General features: G+C 39.5%; 1 protein-coding gene across 1 annotated transcript; it reads left to right on the forward strand.

Annotated features, from left to right (window-relative positions):
• The first annotated feature begins 1,949 nt into the window (after window positions 1–1,949).
• Window positions 1,950–15,221, forward strand: LOC110461602. Its single transcript, XM_021515141.1, has 6 exons — window positions 1,950–2,066; window positions 4,257–4,414; window positions 8,441–8,714; window positions 9,027–9,238; window positions 12,966–13,209; window positions 14,753–15,221. The coding sequence occupies exons 1-6, from the start codon at window positions 2,015–2,017 to the stop codon at window positions 15,175–15,177; spliced, it is 1,365 nt and encodes a 454-aa protein (XP_021370816.1). The 5' UTR covers window positions 1,950–2,014; the 3' UTR covers window positions 15,178–15,221.
• Window positions 15,222–18,071: the final 2,850 nt, after the last annotated feature.

The following is an 18,071-nucleotide window of genomic DNA, read 5'->3' on the forward strand; positions in this document are numbered from 1 at the left end:
GAAAATTAATTCTTTATAGAGAAAAGATTGTTACATGATCATACATTCTAAATCAACAACATATGAAAACATGAACTGTTGAAAAATCACGATTTAAAAAAAAAATACGTGATAGTTACTAGAAGTAGGTTCTCCTTCCTCAGTATTCATCCTGGCCCGTCATTTTGACATTTTTAATCTAGCTGCGATAATGTAGCTTTCTGACGACGAGAGATTTTTTTTATATATTGTGTCGAAGCCGGGTATTCATACTAGTACCAATTTAAATCTTGTATGTAAAAACAAACAAAAAATTCAGCATGACAAAATCAAACTAACCAGTCACTTATCCCTTCCTTTCGCATAAACCACTGTATAATTATAGAAACACAAAGTAAACTCTCTCCGATACATGCTCATTGACATATTAAACTAAGTTCATCTGTGTTCAAACTCAGACAAAGATACTAGCGAGGTAAATAGTTTTAGATATTTATAAATAAAGCATTTCTGTCGATTCCATTTCAGCTTAACCGGCTATCCGGAAGAATACATGCATCGTACCTACTGCTAGGACAGTTATTTTCTCCTTTGAATACTTCCCACCTGTAATAATGATTTCGTAACGTACTCCTTGCGCTATCTTTTGACCATTTGGCAACTTTTCGCTTCGTAGCTGACACGGTACAACACTTTTTCTTTGGCTTACTTCACACGGCCAGTCATTTTGTTTACAAAGAAGTGGTGTGCAATGCGCATGCGCTAGTAGAGGGAAATCCCTGAACAAAACGTTGGTCAGACAGGTAGAAATACCGATGATTATCTTAGATTTGATCATTTTTATGAATCTATTTCAGCCAAATCCGATCGTTATTTTCCATAAGGAGTCTCACTTGATATGTTTATGTAGTATTTGAAAAAAAAAAAGACAAAAAAATAGTTACTTCAGCGTGATGCCCCTTTAACTTTTAGAAGTTGTTACTAAATTATGTCCCCCTCACTTTTCAATAATATTTTTTTTTACTATAAAACTAGGTTAAGCTTAAGGCATATGGGCCTCTTGTCTTAATCCCCGACGTTCAGGGGTGGTCTTCCTTGGCTGTTGCGAGAACAATAAACCTTGTACAAACAAAAACAAAAGCCAGCATTAATTCGCCTTGATGACCTCGCCTCTGATGACGAACCGTTCAGAATGTTTCAGATAATGAGTGCGCAAATTCCTTAAAGCGCTTACCTTCAATCTGTTATGCAAAATCTGTATTTTTAGCTCACCTGGTCCGAAGGAACAAGGTGAGCTTATGCCATACAGTGGCGTCTGTCGACCGTCCGTTGTCCGTCGTCGTCCATACGTCAACAATTTCTTTCAACGACTTCTTAACCACTGATTGGAATTTGACTAAATTTGACTGGAGGCATTCCTAGGTGGTGGGAATTCAAAATTGTACAAATAGTGGGGCTGATCCCCTAGGGGGCTGAGGGGCGGGGCTAAAAGGGGACAATTTGGCTATATTGCTTTAAGCGACTTCTTCTCTGGAACTAAGAGAATGGATATCAACCATATTTGACTGGAAGCATCCCTCGGTGGTGGGGATTCAAAATTGTACAAATAGTGGGGCTGCCCCCCCAGGGGGCTGAGGGGCGGGGCCAAAAGGAGGCAATTTGGCTATATTGTTTTAAGCGACTTCTTCTCTGGAACTAAGAGATGAATATCAACCATATTTGACTGGAAGCATCCCTAGGTGGTGAGGATTCAAAATTATACAAATGGTGGGGCTGACCCCCAGGGGGCTGACGGGCGGGGCCAACGCTGGTGTACGCTGGTGCTATAATTGTGTGTGATTGTAGTACATTGACCTGAATTTAAGACGATGCCATTGTTCTGCATTAATAGTGGAACACCATTAAATCGGTATCTGTTTCAAGGTCGTGTGAAATTCCAGTCTGGTGGACGATAACGCGTATATCTATCTTGAATGTAGGCGTGAGGTGGTACGTCTGCGGAGACAGTAGACGGACGAGGACGATACTGAACAACATGGCCGCCTTGTCTATTGTTGTTGCGCTGACCGTTGTGATTCTTGGAGCTGGTAATAGTTTCAGCTTTCTTATTTTTTTCTCTTTGTATGATATTCATCTTTATCAACAAGTTTGTTTTTCCCTACAGAGGTATTTCCGGAATTAAGGCACGGCTTATGTCGGGGAAACCTTTGCAGATTCGCTTTTGTGTCCTGTACTTAAAACAAATCTTTTGCAACATTTCTTATATTTATATATTTTAATTCCTTTCTGACGATTATTTTCGTACTTGGTAGAACTGCGCTTTTGGCGTGAATATTGAGCAATCGTTCATGGCCCTGTCACATCATAGCGTATAGCACTAGCGTACACCAGCGTATGCCACTTTTTTTTTCAAACACGGTAGCATGCGCTGGTGTACGCGGATATCAGTTCAGGGTACGTTACGCACACGCTACATACGTTAACAGCACGGTGTCACACGCTGGCATACGTCAAGCCCCCCAAAGTGTTCTGTGCAAGCACAAAATAATTCGACGTATGGAACGTATGCTTCATACGTTACTCATACGTTATGCATTCGTCTGATGAAGTCTACCGTACTTCTAACTTACTTCAAACCTATGTCGAACGTATCTGCAACGCAAATGAACGTATAAGTAATTTATGAGTAACTTATTGAACGTGCTGTTAGTCCAGTGGGTTGGTGTCTCTGTATTCCGTCTTTGCGTATTGAAGAGTTATCTTCTCTTTAGAGCAGGGATTGATTGTTACGTCATTGGTTTGTGTGAGAAAATTACGTCGTTTTCTCAAATATTGATGACGTTACTCTCAAAAACAAATGACGTAACAATCAATACCTGCTCTCAAGAGAAGATAACTCTGCAATACGCAAAGACGGAATATATAGGGTCCCGATGAGTAACTCATCGTCACTGCTCAACCCAACCTTTAGAGAAGATGGAGGATCCTGAGCGGCTGCGACAAGAATAACAAACAGTCGTTCTCCAACATCAGCAGAATCTCATCGAATTAGGCCTTATCAGTTCCATGCCAATAGAAGATGGAGGAGAAGATGTCATTGGAAGGGGTCTTGGTAAGACCATGGATCGATAGGTGACGGCGGCGTTACCTTGCCTCTGGGAGCACGTTTGCCTTGACGAAGTTCGGGTAAAGGATCCCTCACCACACCAAGTCACTTGTCGTTCGAGAAAAAGAGAAAATTTGTAGCAATACTTACAATATCGCAGGGCTTAAAATAGTGGCGGGTGACTGTCTTAAGGAAGTTAAACTTTGCTCTATGATCCCCATTCTTCTTCTTGTCCATGCGAGTGTACATGTACGTATCTCGCAAGGACTTGAACCAGCCCTGGAGAAGAACACTGATCTTGCCCATGCTCGCGGCCTAGTCCTCCTAGATCTTGTTCCGTCCTCCGGAAGTCGTTCATCTTGACGTTGTACAGGACTTCATTGTCATACAGAAACTCGAGCTTGGTTTCTTCATCGTCTATGGACAGGAGACCAGCAGGCTTCTTGGCCCTCTCCGTCTTGCTTGTATTGGAGGCGTTGGAAGCCACAGAACCAGCTACTGATCCACTAAGGGAGAAGGAGACTGAGAGCGGCGGACGGCAGCAGGAAAATCAGCAGCTTTAAGTCTAGTGGATGACGGCGAGGATAAGGATAGGGTGAGGGTGATAGCGCCTTCTTCTTGCCTCGGCCAGACCTGGTGCTCTTCTTCGTCATACTTGTCGTTTTTTTCTTCTTCGCAGGTCATTATGATTTGTTTGCTTGCAAAGCTGTGGCATTCAATTATATCATAAATGTCATACAAAAACAGTTCAAAGTTTAATAAGTATTCTCACATGTCTGGGAACCAAGCATAATGCATTGTGACATTTTGAGGTAATGCTATGTTGAATTCAGTTAATACTACATGTATGAAATACTGCCTACACAGCATTACATTCCCTTGACCTCAAGCTGATCTGCGCCTGGTTGAAACCCTTGAAGGTATTAGATTTGAAATATTTACTTTTGTATGGTACCACTATTGCGCCCCGCCCCTATTCCCCCAGAAGGACCAAACTATAAAACTATACAACGCTGAGTTCCCTTTGATCAACAATGCTCCAGAGCTGATAGAATCAAAATCCATTAAGTTGTTCTTGACCAGTAGCGTTTTAGAGATAAGTTTGACGACGCTTGAAGCTAGACAATATCGGAATCTACTGTTATTGTACATGTTATCTTTTCTGTTACAGATGGCCAAGGTAGTACACTGATGCCAACGGTGGCTTTCACGAAAGGACAGACCTCACATTTACATCTACTTCAGGGAGAAACTCTGAATTACGACAAAATCATCACATCCGTCGATGCCAACATTGGCAGCGATGGCGTCTTTAACGCAACTAAGACAGTAGGTCTATTTTATGTCATTTCTGAGGATTAAAACCATTTATTTCTGGCACGTTCTGACATCATATACCATGATGTGTATCTCGTCATCCTCATGTTCATCAATAGTTTCTTAAAGCATTTACGGTTTTTTTTATATTTATATATACGTATTTGAGAATGACCAAGAAAAGCGTCAATGCATGTTTTTTTCAAATACGTCAATCTCAAAAGCTCAACATTGTAATTGTAGAATATACTGTCAAGTAATTCGGCATGAGGTAGAAAGTAGTTCGTATTATGATTTCACTTTTAGTGATATGAACAATTATCTATTAATGATTCGGTCATTTATGATTCAAAAACAAAATCAATTAATTTCGTTCACACCCAAATAATAGCAATATTCTATTGATGATTGTATATATTATAATGTTAATTCTTAGTCCATATTTGTCGTGATCATTTTTACGTCACAAGGTTGTTAACACAACATGTTATCTTTGTTGCTGGAAGTTATATATAGAAACAAAGTGACCGATGGTTCACCTACCTATTCCGTCTTTGCGTACAGACTCATCTTCTCTTGTGAGCAGGTATTGATTGTTACGTAATTGGCTTGTGTGAGAAAATTACGTCGTTTTCTCAAACATTGATGACGTTACTCTCACAAACAAATGATGTAACAATCAATACCTGCAATACGAAAAGACGGAATACCCCAATCCCCAAGGTTTGTCAGATAAAACCTTTGACCCTTTATCTTGACCGATGATCACCATCATCATATCGGTAGGAGACTTTGATGTTATTGAATTTTATAGTTTATACTTGTATATTTATTAAACTATTATTAGTTTTTAGAGATACATTTTACACTAACTTCACTTAATCCAGATATAGTGTTTCTTGAAGAAAATACCTGTTTAAGGTTGGAGGAAAATGTTTTGGTAAATCTTGGGAACTAGTTTTTTTTAAACGTAATTCCGGTATGTTTTGCCGGAATAACCCAGTTAAAGCCTCTAATTACTGTTCGCGATCCCTTTCTACGTTGAAAATAACGTCCTCGTCCTTCGTCTAACTTGCACACAGACGACGGTCAACTTCCAGTGCACCATTCTCACTTAAACATTGCAATAGGTACCTGGGCGGAAATCGTATGTTGATTTGATGGGCATTTCATCTCCACTGCAACCTGTTTTTAGCCCACCATCATCTGATGGTGGGCTATTCAAATCACCCTGCGTCCGTGGTCAGTCGTCCGTCCTTAAACAATTCTTGTTATCGGTATTTCTCAAGAAGTACCAGAGGGTTCCCCTTGGTCCTTAGCTGTGCAGGGCATTTTTTGAGACTGATCGGATAAACATCATGGCCGACAGGCAGCCACCTTGGATTTTGAAAGTGAAAGGTTGTTATCGCTATTCCTCCGGAAGTACTTGATGGATCTTTTTTAAATTTCATATGTAGGTTCCCCTTGGTCCTACCTGTGCAGGGCAATTTTTGAGACTGATTGGATAAACAACATGGCCGACAGGCAGCCATCTTTGATTTTGATAGTGAAAGTTTGTTATCGCTATTTTTCGGGAAGTACCAGAGGGATCTTTCTCATATGTCTTTTATATGTAGGTTCCCCTTGATCTCTCGTTGTGCATGTTATATTTTGAGACTGATCATAGAGACAAAATGGATTAAAAGAAGAACTAAACAGATCTTTCTCCTATTGCAATGATCGATTCTATTTCTTTCACATTAAGTACTGCACTAGTAAATATGTGAAATGACAAACTCACTTTGAAGGTTGGCTGTCATACACATCAATATTAAGTTTAGATCAAAAGTTACCTCAAGGTGCATTTACTGTTAACATGACTCGATCAAACAGATTAGAGGAAAGAAGAGAAAAGATCGAACTGACAAAGAACTAATGAAGATGGTACAAAGGTGGGCGCCAAGATCCCTCTGGGATCTCTTGTTTATCAAGCAATATATAAAAACGTTAACAGCAATCTGAAGACTCACTACTAGGACGTCTTGCTGGTATCCTATAACACATTCTTCTTTAGATATTACTAGTTTGGGATGCAAAACTTTTATCTTTTTTTTTCTGACTCGGGTAGCTTAATCTTCGATCTCATTTGCTATGTAATATACAGACGTCACGTTGTAAGTTAAGGTTCAATAAGCCAACTGAACATACTAAAGTCACACAAAATTCATATATGTAATTTGAAAATATTTAACTTGTATTAAAGTAATCCATAGCGTTATTAAAGCAGTCAATAAGGCTTTAAGGCGGATGACTTCGTAAAAATAGTTCACCGGGTGTATAGCATGTCTATCCCTTTTGCGACATAGCAGAATGCTGAAAAACGACATATTTTCTAAAATTTATTTATATACCAAGGTTAAAACATATGAGGGTGGCTGTGAAAATGCACAAACCATGTCCGAGTACCATATTTGACTGGTATAAATATATAAAACAAAGGACCTTGTGATCGTAACGAATACATAAACCTTGTATAAAGTATCATTTTGTGCCATTTAACATTGCTATAAAAATACATGCATAATCGGGATGATCGTCCCCACATCAACCGGGTAATGCGGACGGGTTCCGAGTGAGACATCGGAAAGAGAAAGAAAGAAGTCAGGAAAGATATGGAAAGAAAAAGATCCCCAAGTGTTGCGCTGTTCAATGTCCTGACAGTAATTACAATATAATCAATAATTTGAGGTTCTTATGTATACCACTTTATCACATCCTAGTTCGTCGTCTCCAAGCGGTTCACAAATTATTATCCGTGGTTATTAGGCCTTAACAACCATTCAATATCCTCTCAACTCCATGAAGAGCATACAGCCGGTGCTGCCATTCTGGCGCTCACAGCTAACATTCAACAATTCCAGCACTGCCCAACTAATGCTAAAATATATTTCCTACTAATTTTATTATGATTTTAGTGGTTTTTACATGGCAACGTCTTTCTTGAATCCCACTTGACCTAGGTATATACTTGAACTTAAAATAGTGTCTCATTTCATGGCATACGTTTGGGTCGCAAATAGATTGACATGCTATAAGTACGATGAACAATTTTCATGAAAATATTTGCCTGAATTCCATTTCTCGAGTATACAGTGTTAAAACAAGGACCTAAGACTGATTTGAATGGTACCAGTAGTAAGAAGTGTGGATATTGAGCAACTGGAAAAGCCAGCGATAAAGTTAGTTTATAATTTTTCTGGGAAATTTCGGTAGGCATGTCCTTATCTTGATCATTAATCGGTATTTGGACAGTTTGTTATACAGAAGCGTGATAAGCTAGTACAGTGGATTTCATAAGTCATAACAAAAGTTGCACACGAATGTTGAAGAAATCCATGTAATGCTGAATGCTGAAACCCCTCCTATTCCAACTAAATAATTTCTCACAATGGCAATATATCATAATATCATTATATAAAAGCGAGGGAACAACAACTACCATTTTAAGTATTTCAGTATGTCCCGTCCAGGGGACAGAACCGGTTGCCTACCCATCTTTCGCAAACGCTCAACACTAGGCGATAATTAGGTCTTTCCAATCATGGGACTAGGAAACAAAATGTCTTGTGGGAAATAGAAGAAAACAAACATTCGGAAGTTTGTTAGTTTCGAATTTAAGACCATGTGTGTATACCACCTCCAGCAGATAGTCGCATGCATACATGCATTTCATATGCACGGACACGTCCTTAAATGACATGGGCTGTTAATAAGGTGCTAAACTCGTTAAAACCAAACAGCTATTCTACACTCCCACTTCTTTCATACTCTTTAATGCGTCAAAATACATTCCCTTCTCGCCAACAACTACCATATCCTTTTAAAACACAATGACTATTTCTCAGCATTCCATTCAAAACCTCACCTTGTATTCTTTTGTCCTATGCATCTATTCGGTGACCAATGAAAATAGATTAAAAAACTGTTCATCTATCTCTATAGATTAGGTTAGGTACATTGAATCAGATTTGTAACTTCCCTCGTTTTCGTCCTTATCAGGGCCTCTACGCCTTCCACTTCTACTCCCTTACCCGTCAGAACACAGAGCTGTGGATTGAGCTGTACAAGAACACACAATTGGTATGCTCAGCTTATGCACACACCCCAAGTCCAAGTGGATTTGCTGACGCCGGGAACTCCGCCCTGCTTTATCTCAACCCCGGTGACCAAGTGTACGTAAAGGCTCATGATCAGTACGACAATTCGATTTATGGGGCTGCGGACGAGATCTATACTACCTTCACCGGAGTTCTTATGCATTCCGGATTCTTCGGTGAGTTGTCTCACTGAACAACTCAGTTACTGTTTTGTTTGACTGCACTTATTATGTTCCTTCCAAACCAGTTGTAATTTATCCTCTGTTACCGTATACATATACATACATGCTTACATAAATGTTTTGAAAGACAAAAAGCTTCGTAGGATTTATTTGTATTAATTGACTCATTACTCAAGTAGAGAGCCCAAAAACAAAGTATTTATTCTGCTGAATAATCTAGCGTTACCATCTTAAATGGGGAATCATCCATATTCTCCCAAACTCATCAACTACTAGTAAATACACTAAGGTGTCTTTTTCGTGCAGATCATGAAGGCTTCGATCAAAACAAACCACATGCGTTTTCGGTGGGTTTAAACGTGAACCAATCCATCACTGATGGAGGCAAAGTGGCGTATAACGAGGATTTCAACAATAACGCAGCTATGGCAGGGTACAACTTCACCAGTCATGACTTCATAGCACCTGATGAAGGTTACTATATCTTCCATCTCCACGCATTGGCTTTAGCCGATAAGGTAAGTTTTCTTCACATAAACATCTTCATAATCATTTACATCTTATGTATTTCACAACCAATTGCGCTTTTGGGTGTTAGCAAATGATTACCTCTGGAAAAGCTGCATTGCAAATTAAATTAAATCATCCCTTTCTTTGTTCTAAAAACCACGGAAGCAATATAACACGTTTATGTGCCATACTGAACCCCATTTGATATCTATTGAAGCTCACATCGAATATTAGAATGAGTGATTAATCACAGCTCATTTAGTCTCGAGCACTTCACATCAGAAAATCATCTGAATTAATATATCTGGACAGACAAATAAGCCTGGTGCTATTCAGTTTACGAGTGACAGCTTTCCATTGCTAGAATCTGTCTATTAAAGTTAAGATATCACAGCTGATTCACTTAGTATCTTTAACGTGGTATAGTATTTCCTTGTTAACCATCCTTATTGAGTGCAATATCTTAAATATGATGGAGTATTTCCTTGTTAACCATCCTTATTTAGTGCAGTATCTTAACTATGATAGAGTATTCCCTTTTTAACCATCCTTATTGAGTTCAGTATCGTAAATATGGTGGAGTTTTTCCTTGTTAACCATCCTTATTGAGTTCAGTATCGTAAATATGGTGGAGTATTTCCATGTTAACCATCCTTATTGAGTTCAGTATCGTAAATATGGTGGAGTATTTCCATGTTAACCATCCTTATTGAGTGCAGTATCTTAACGATGATAGAGTATTCCCTTTTTAACCATCCTCATTGAGTACAGTATCGTAAATATGGTGGATTATTTCCTTGTTAACCATCATTATTGAGTGCAGTATCGTAACTATGATAGAGAATTTCCTTTTTAACCATCCTTATTGAGTACAGTATCGTAAATATGGTGGAGTATTTCCTTGTTAACCATCATTATTGAGTGCAGTATCGTAACTATGATAGAGAATTTCCTTTTTAACCATCCTTATTGAGTGCAGTATCTTAACTATGATAGAGTATTTCTTTGTTAACCATCCTTATTGAGTGCAGTATCTTAACTACGATAGAGTATTCCCTTTTTAACCATCCTTATTGAGTGCAGTATCTTAACTATGATAGAGTATTTCCTTGTTAACCATCCTTATTGAGTGCAGTATCTTAACTATGATAGAGTATTCCCTTTTTAAGCATCCTTATTGAGTTCAGTATCTTAACTATGATAGAGTATTCCCTTTTTAACCATCCTTATTGAGTGCAGTATCTTAACTATGATAGAGTATTCCCTTGTTTACCATCCTTATTGAATACAGTATCGTAAATATGATAGAGTATTCCCTTTTTAACCATCCTTATTGAGTACAGTATCTTAACTATGATAGAGTATTCCCTTTTTAACCATCCTTATTGAGTATAGTATCTTAACTATGATAGAGTATTCCCTTTGTAACCATCCTTATTGAGTGCAGTTTCTTAAATATGGTAGGCTGTTGCTTTGTAAACCATTCGGGTGGAGTGCATAAGGTAGCATTCGAAAGTCGGCATCATATACGTGCTATCGCAAGAAGCCGAATACACAAACGAACTGTCTCCAATACACGACGTTCTTAAATACCAATATCTGTTAACAAAACGCTACACCCAAAGTGTCGGAATAAGTTTGATACAGATCACTAACTGACCAATATATGGTTGAAGTCTAAAACGTTCACTTTAAAGATTTTTTACGTCATCATAAGGATTTCCAGCTTCACAATTTTGGCCTCTGCCATTATCAAAGGGACAAATATATAAAACAATATCTCAATGATTGAATGTACGTGTTGTCTGTACTGCCAGTGTTATGTTTTCTTTCTATCCCTATATTCATAGTCCATTCAATATATCCCGTTTGACTACTCAGTATGTACTGGGAAGCCATATTAAATATAGTACCTAGATGGTCACGTGACGAATTTGAACCGAGATAGTGATGACAGAGACAAGTTTATTGACAGTGGTTATGTAAACGCATCTTTTTCAGCGGTTTAATTTGTTATCAGTGTGGCATGTGTTATCTTGTAAATCCAACTCGATTCAAGCATAACACGTCACATAGATTGTCTGCAATAAAGAAAGAAAGATTTTCATTGCAGAGTTAGCTATTGGGCCGCAAGAAATTGGGAGGTATTCGGGCAAGGTCTTACCGCACTTTGAAACCAAACAATACTATTTTATTTCAGCGCCGTTGAAACTGATCGAATCACATTAGCAATAATATATATCATCCTAAGTTGTATTTAAGGTGTCTAAGATCGTTGATGACCGAAATATTACTTGGAATCAATGGGAACGCCTGAACATCTTGGTGAAAGTACCGTAAACGTGCTGAACATTTAACAATGGGAAAATAACTATCATTACAACGGACTTTACTATGGCCCTGCCTTGGACGGAACCCATTGCCTTCCTCATACGGACGGATGTTCTACAATTTGGTGCCAAATTAAGAATTGTGATGTTAGTTTGTCTGAGGTTTAATGTCCTCGCAACAGCCAGGGTCATATAGGGGAAACCGCCAAAAAGAAAGAGATAAGAAAAGATACATACCCCAATTGTAAGGGGAGCAGATCAATTGTGATCGCTTCAAATGTCCACTCACCCGAAGAAAAAAAAGGAAAATCCCGAATTCAGCAGAAAGCCATACATCAATGTCTTTTTACGACATGCAGTGGAAACCTGTAAGATGGGTATTGTCAAGTGGGGCGTTTGGATACGAAAAGTAGTTAGAAAGAGAGTGAATATAAAACCTCCTAAATGTTGGAATGGGTTCAGAAGAATGATTTTGGTCTTTGTTGTGTCTTCAAGCAATGGGCACAAAATCATTTCCATGTATGCACCTCCGCAGATTCGGGGAAAGAGTGGACTAGATGTATCTAACTACAAGTCGTAAAGGGCGATTTCGGGACGCCCTGAAGAATCGGGGGTTTTCCGCTGTCTTCTCCAAAGTGGACATTGAAGAAACAAAAACAATTTGATCTGCTTCCCCAGTTCAAATACTTGGAATCTTTTTATATTTTCCCTTTACTTCCATAATATCTAGGCCTGAAGAAGAAGAAGACATAACATGTTAGCCTATTAGAGCCCTTTTTGTCCGGCTTCCAGGCCTCGGAGCGGGAGTTAGATGATATAAGCCACACTTATGGCTTGCCTTTGACGATCGAAACTTCTTGCAAACTGTTATTGAAATCGGTTCAACTATTTTAGAGAAGCAAATATGTGAATAATTTAAGGACTCACGACGACGGACAAAAGGCGATCGCAATAGGTCAACTGAAACTGAGTCCCAGTTGTCATAAAATGTAAGCGTTCGTCATTAATGTCTTAATAAATATATATTCCGTCTTTGCGTATTGCAGAGTTAACTTCTTTTATGAGCAGGTATTGATTGTTAAATCATTGGTTTGTGTGGGAAAATTACGTCGTTTTCTCAAAAATTGATGACGTTACTCTCACAAACAAATGACGTAACAATCGATACCTGCTCACAAGTGCAGATAACTCTGCAATACGAAAAGACGGAATAGATATAATATTTGTCTTCATATGACTTTAATCTAAACTACACATAAACAAATCTTCGAACCTATACTGGTTCCGTTTGCTTTACTTGTTGCAGATGAACATCAAATTTATTTGCAAAAAAAAAAAAAAAATAGAATTTGAGAATGTGTATCCTATGAATATGTATATTTTCATAGTGTTTTTCCTTTTGCAGGAGGTGTATCTGGAGCTGTTCAAGAACGCCGATTACGTACTGTCTGCGTATGCATATACAACTAACGAATGGGGAGATGCTGCAAATAGCGTCATTCTTCATCTGCAAAAAAACGACGATGTGACCATTAAGGCAAACCCTCAATATGACGTAGAACTTTTCGGAGCTCAATCCCAGGTGTACTGCACATTCTCTGGAGCCCTCCTGTCAAAGACGGTTTCTGGGAATAACGGCGGGCCTAGCGGTAATATTATACATGTGATTGTATGTATCGTAATGTTATATTGACAAGTTTAGTATAAACGCAACCGTGCATAACAGTAAAAAAATGAGTGAGACCAAATGGAGATATGTACCGAACTGTCTTGCTGTGCGCTGTTCTTGAAATAACATGTTCATCTTTGCATACATAATTATAACATCAAAGCGAATATTTCCTGAAATATCTAAAGTTCCAAAATAGATTGTTTTGATAAGCAAAAGAAGAGGTATACTTTGTTGCCAAATTCGTTCATTAATTAGTTCAATAATAATGCGTGTAAAGTGGACAAGTTGGAGTGCGTCGAGCCTATTGCTGCTTCAAACAAATGAGCTTGAAATACAAGTCCCTGCCATCCGGTTTTGTTGACTAATGTAAGCCCCCTGCATAATCGGTTATTTTTCTTGAGTGCCTCCTGCTAAGAGGACACTGAAAAATCCAAAATTGATGTTCTATCCCGATTGCAACACTGAGGTACTTGTTTTTTTAATTTTCTACTTCTGCTTTTTGGATGTATCTCCATAGGCATCAGTCCTCATACAATCATCGCTGTTCCGGGGACGTTAAATCCTAACCCTTCCGGAACAGCCGGTCTTATTCTTATGCCGTGGCGCGGCGTCCGTCGTCCGTCCGTTGTCCGGCGTCAATATTTTAGTTTAAACAACTTCTTCTAAGTTACCAAAAGGCCTAGGGTGATGCTGAAGGGCTACCAAATTTGTTCAAATAAATGACCTTCACTTATATTCAAGGTCACAGGAGTCAAATATGTTAAAAAATTAAACAACTTCTTTTGAATAACCAAAATGCCCAGGTGATGATATTTGGCCAGTTGCATGCTGGGATGAAGGGCTACATAGATTGTTCAAATAAATGACCTTCACCCATATTCAAGACTGGGGTCAAATATGTTTGAAATCTTTAAACGACTTCTTCTGAATAACCAAAAGGCCCAGGGTGATGATATCTGGCCAGTAGTATGCTAGGATGAAGGGCTACCAAGTTTGTTCTAATAAACGGAGTCTAATATGTTCAAAATCTTTAAACGACTTTGGCAGTTGCATGCTTAGATGAAGGGCTATCAAATCATTTGAATGATCTTGACCCACTTTCAAGATCATATTTGGTCAGATATATATAAACCTTCAAATGACCTAATCTCATTAAAGCAAATGCCTAGGGTGGTGATATTTGGCAAGTTGCATGATGAGATGAAGGGCTATAAAGTTTGTTCAATGTAATGACCTTGTTCGACTTTCAAGGTCACAGGGGTCTAATGTTTTAAAATATTTTTACGGGTTCTTTTGAATGACTTATAGTCATGAATATTGATATTTTGCTTGTAGCTTTATTTTAGAGCACTTTTAAGGTTACAAGTGTGAGATTAGTACCAGGTGAGCGATGCATGCCCATTGGGCCTCTTGTTTCAATGGTGTCATAATAAATATTTCGTTTGTTCACATTTGAACATAGTTTGATATGTTTTGAATTCCGGTTTTGTAGACAATTCAGTACATTCTTGTTTTTTTAGGATTCAGTGAAGTCGCTTTCTCAGTGGGCTTAACAAACAATCTCAACATCACCGCCTACAAAAAGGTCCTCTGGAATTTACCATTCTCCAACTTAGGGAATGGCTTTGACATGAGCACGGGAACATTCACAGCCAAGATCCCCGGTGTCTACGTGTTCCACTTCCACGGGCTGTCCGAGACCGGCGAGGAACTTTACCTAGAGCTTTACCACAACTTCATGTACGTCGTGTCCGCCTACGCCTACGACGCGAATTCGTACGCGGCGGGAAGTAACGCGGTAACACTCACCCTAATGAGTGGTGACGTGGTCTACGTCGGGGTCCAGAGTGCGTCGATACTTTATGGAACGCACAGTGAGGTATATTGTACCTTTTCTGGATACCTACTGTCACCATTGGACCAGTCTCAGCCAATTGTCGGTTGAAGGTTTTGTCATTTGGTTTTCATAATAAAGTATAAAATTCCTTGCTTTATTTGATATATTCTGTTTGGTTGATCCAGTGTGATAATTATAAAGTTTATCATAATTTACCAATGGTCATAGTAACCTGGACACACTGATTTCGGTGTTTAAAAGTAAAACTGGGGGCCAGTGGAATTTGTGTATGTGAAATAGTTGGTTGTAAATGGTTGATCACCAGCATGGCAATACGGCTGGTCTTCGAGAGGTGCATTACGTAAGACTTCTTGGTACGGTTGCACCCTATTGGATGCAACGACTGTGTGGACTCTGTAGGGAATTTGTCAAGTCCAGGATGCAGTTATATAAATAGACGTAAACATAGTCATGTACATCGACATTACAATAGTCAAACCGAATACAATGTTACGTTCGAAGACCTGATCCGTGTCAGCCGAAAGGTAGAGGCATCTGACCGCCTACGATCACTAGCCCTCCACCACCGGGTCGTGGGTCAAAGTGGCCGAGTGGTTAAGGCATCTGACCGTCTACGATCACTAACCCTCCACCACTGGGTCGGGGGTCAAAGTGGCCGGGTGGTTAAGGCGTCTGACCGTCTACGATCACTAGCCATGTACCACTGGGTCGGGGTCACAGTGACCGGGTGGTTAAGGCTCTGACCGTCTACGATCACTAACCCTGTACCACTGGGTCGGGGTCACAGTGGCCGGTTGGTTAAGGCATCTGACTGTCTACGATCACTAACCCTCCACCACTGAGTCGGGGGTCACAATGGCCGGGTGGTTAAGGCATCTGACCGTCTACGATCACTAACCCTCCACCACTGGGTCGGGGGTCACAGTGGCCGGGTGGTTAAGGCATCTGACCGTCTACGATCACTAACCCACCACCACTGGGTCGGATGTCACAATGGCAGGGTGGTTAAAGCATCTGACCGTCTACGATCACTAACCCTCCACCACTGGGTCGGGGTCACAGTGGCTGGGTGGTTAAGGCATTTGACCGTCTACGATCACTAACCCATCACCACTGGGTCGGGGTCACAGTGGCCGAGTGGTTAAGGCATCTGACCGTATACGATCACTAACCCTGTACCACTGGGTCGGGGGCTTCGGTAGCGGATTGGTTAAAAACATCTGACCGCCTACGATCACTAGCCCTCCACCACTGGGTCGGGGGTCACAATGGCCGGGTGGTTAAGGCATCTGACCGCCTACGATCACTAACCCTCCATCACTGAGTCTTGGGTCCGAGATCGTCATGGGACAGTCGCTTGGTACTGGCCGCAGGTCGGTTTAACCTTGCCGTTCGTTTGATGTCATTTCCTTTCACAAGTTTAACGGTCCTTATGACCTCTTTTATGTTGATAGGCCGTTAAGAATCCTATCTGTCCCTGAACTTGCCAGGAACATATAGCTGTAAGAAATGATTTGTGCGCTCCTGCGTCTGAAATACGGTGTTATGTAAATTTGACGGATATAATTTATCTATCATCATTTTACCCGTATGTGAGTTATGGTAATCTTCCTTCATACAAATGATTGGTAAACTTGATGTTTGAACAATAGACAAATTGGCAACAAGTCGCTGGTAATTCAGCTTTGCTATTAGCGTATTTACACTCATTTGTGGCAACACTCTGTTTTATACCATGTCATTGATGTGCAAAAGTGTCAAATTGCTTGTTTTCTTTTATACCTCTTGAACAGGATGCTCTCTTGGCCCGACTCTTGTAAAGTCAATAACATGGTTTTGCTGTGTAGCATGATCTATTGATCTGGGGCTGCGATAGCTTTCTTCCTGATCGGGATATTTTCTTTAGCATTTGGGTTTCCATATATTAAGGTGTTTACCAAGTTTGACCAAAAGTAGCCTATCAGTTTCTCCGTTGTAGTTCTTGCAAGCGAATTGTACTCGCGTTCTCAACGTTTTTCTCATGAGCGTTTTATCCTAGTGTGTATGTTGATATGACGTAGCGATTTCTGGCGCGTCATTGTTTTTTTATGGAGGTAAAGTAAGCTTAAGAAGTAAATATAATAATCAAATATGTTACAAATAGAACAACAGATTAAATGCTATTTCTGCAAACATTATGGAAACGGGAGATTCGCCTCGTGCTCCATTGGATTTATTATCTCATAAACTAAACAAAATAAAAGGCTAATCCTTATATTTATAATATTTTCTTTTAACAATAACACCATTAAAAGAGTCGGATACAAGCATCTACCTTTTGTAATTTGCGTTCAAAATTATCTTGACGACATATTAATCCATGCGAAACAGCCATTCGCAGACAGCAAAACCCCGCACACTTTCTCCGTGACAACAAAAGAAAAAAGTTCCTCCATTTCAATATTTTTATTCACATAAAATATCCATAATTTACTTCATACAATATCTTCATCAATGTGTTAGTAGGTAATGGAATAAACAATTTTATATTTGTATGAAATTGAGGCAAAATACTATGCAGAAAATAATAATGGCCGCGTACGTCCATCGTTTGAAAGTGATGCGCCCAAAGACGGGAAAAAGAGAGTGCTACCATGTCGTCGAGCGATAGTGACTAGCCTAGGCCTGGTGGAAATTTAATATGCAGTTATTGAAATTGCTGTTTGTAAGCATACAAGAGGTTTGTACAGATGACATGTATGATGAGGATAAATCGTTTGTCGGCCAGGTGACTGTTGGGAGACGAGAAATTTGACCTACATTTCTTGGAACGATAGCCATCGTTTCTGTGTCATGGCGGCCGACACTCATGGATGAGAGAGTGGAGCTGATGGAGCGTTTTTGTACCGAGGAACAATCGCGACTGTAGCTTCTGACACTAGCTGACAAAAGCATCTTAATTAAAAAAAAATAACACTCTTACAAAAATAAAATTCAATGTT

The sequence above is a fragment of the Mizuhopecten yessoensis genome, unplaced genomic scaffold (genome assembly GCF_002113885.1).
Source record: "Mizuhopecten yessoensis strain PY_sf001 unplaced genomic scaffold, ASM211388v2 scaffold10641, whole genome shotgun sequence".
Lineage (NCBI taxonomy): Eukaryota > Metazoa > Mollusca > Bivalvia > Pectinida > Pectinidae > Mizuhopecten > Mizuhopecten yessoensis.

Excerpts from the sequence above, each read along its gene's own strand:
- LOC110461602 (XM_021515141.1), top strand. The coding sequence starts at position 2,015 with ATGGCCGCCTTGTCTATTGTTGTTGCGCTGACCGTTGTGATTCTTGGA. Across the intron at positions 4,415-8,440 it reads TCTTTAACGCAACTAAGACA|GGCCTCTACGCCTTCCACTT; the intron begins GTAGGTCTATTT and ends CGTCCTTATCAG. Across the intron at positions 13,210-14,752 it reads GAATAACGGCGGGCCTAGCG|GATTCAGTGAAGTCGCTTTC; the intron begins GTAATATTATAC and ends TTGTTTTTTTAG.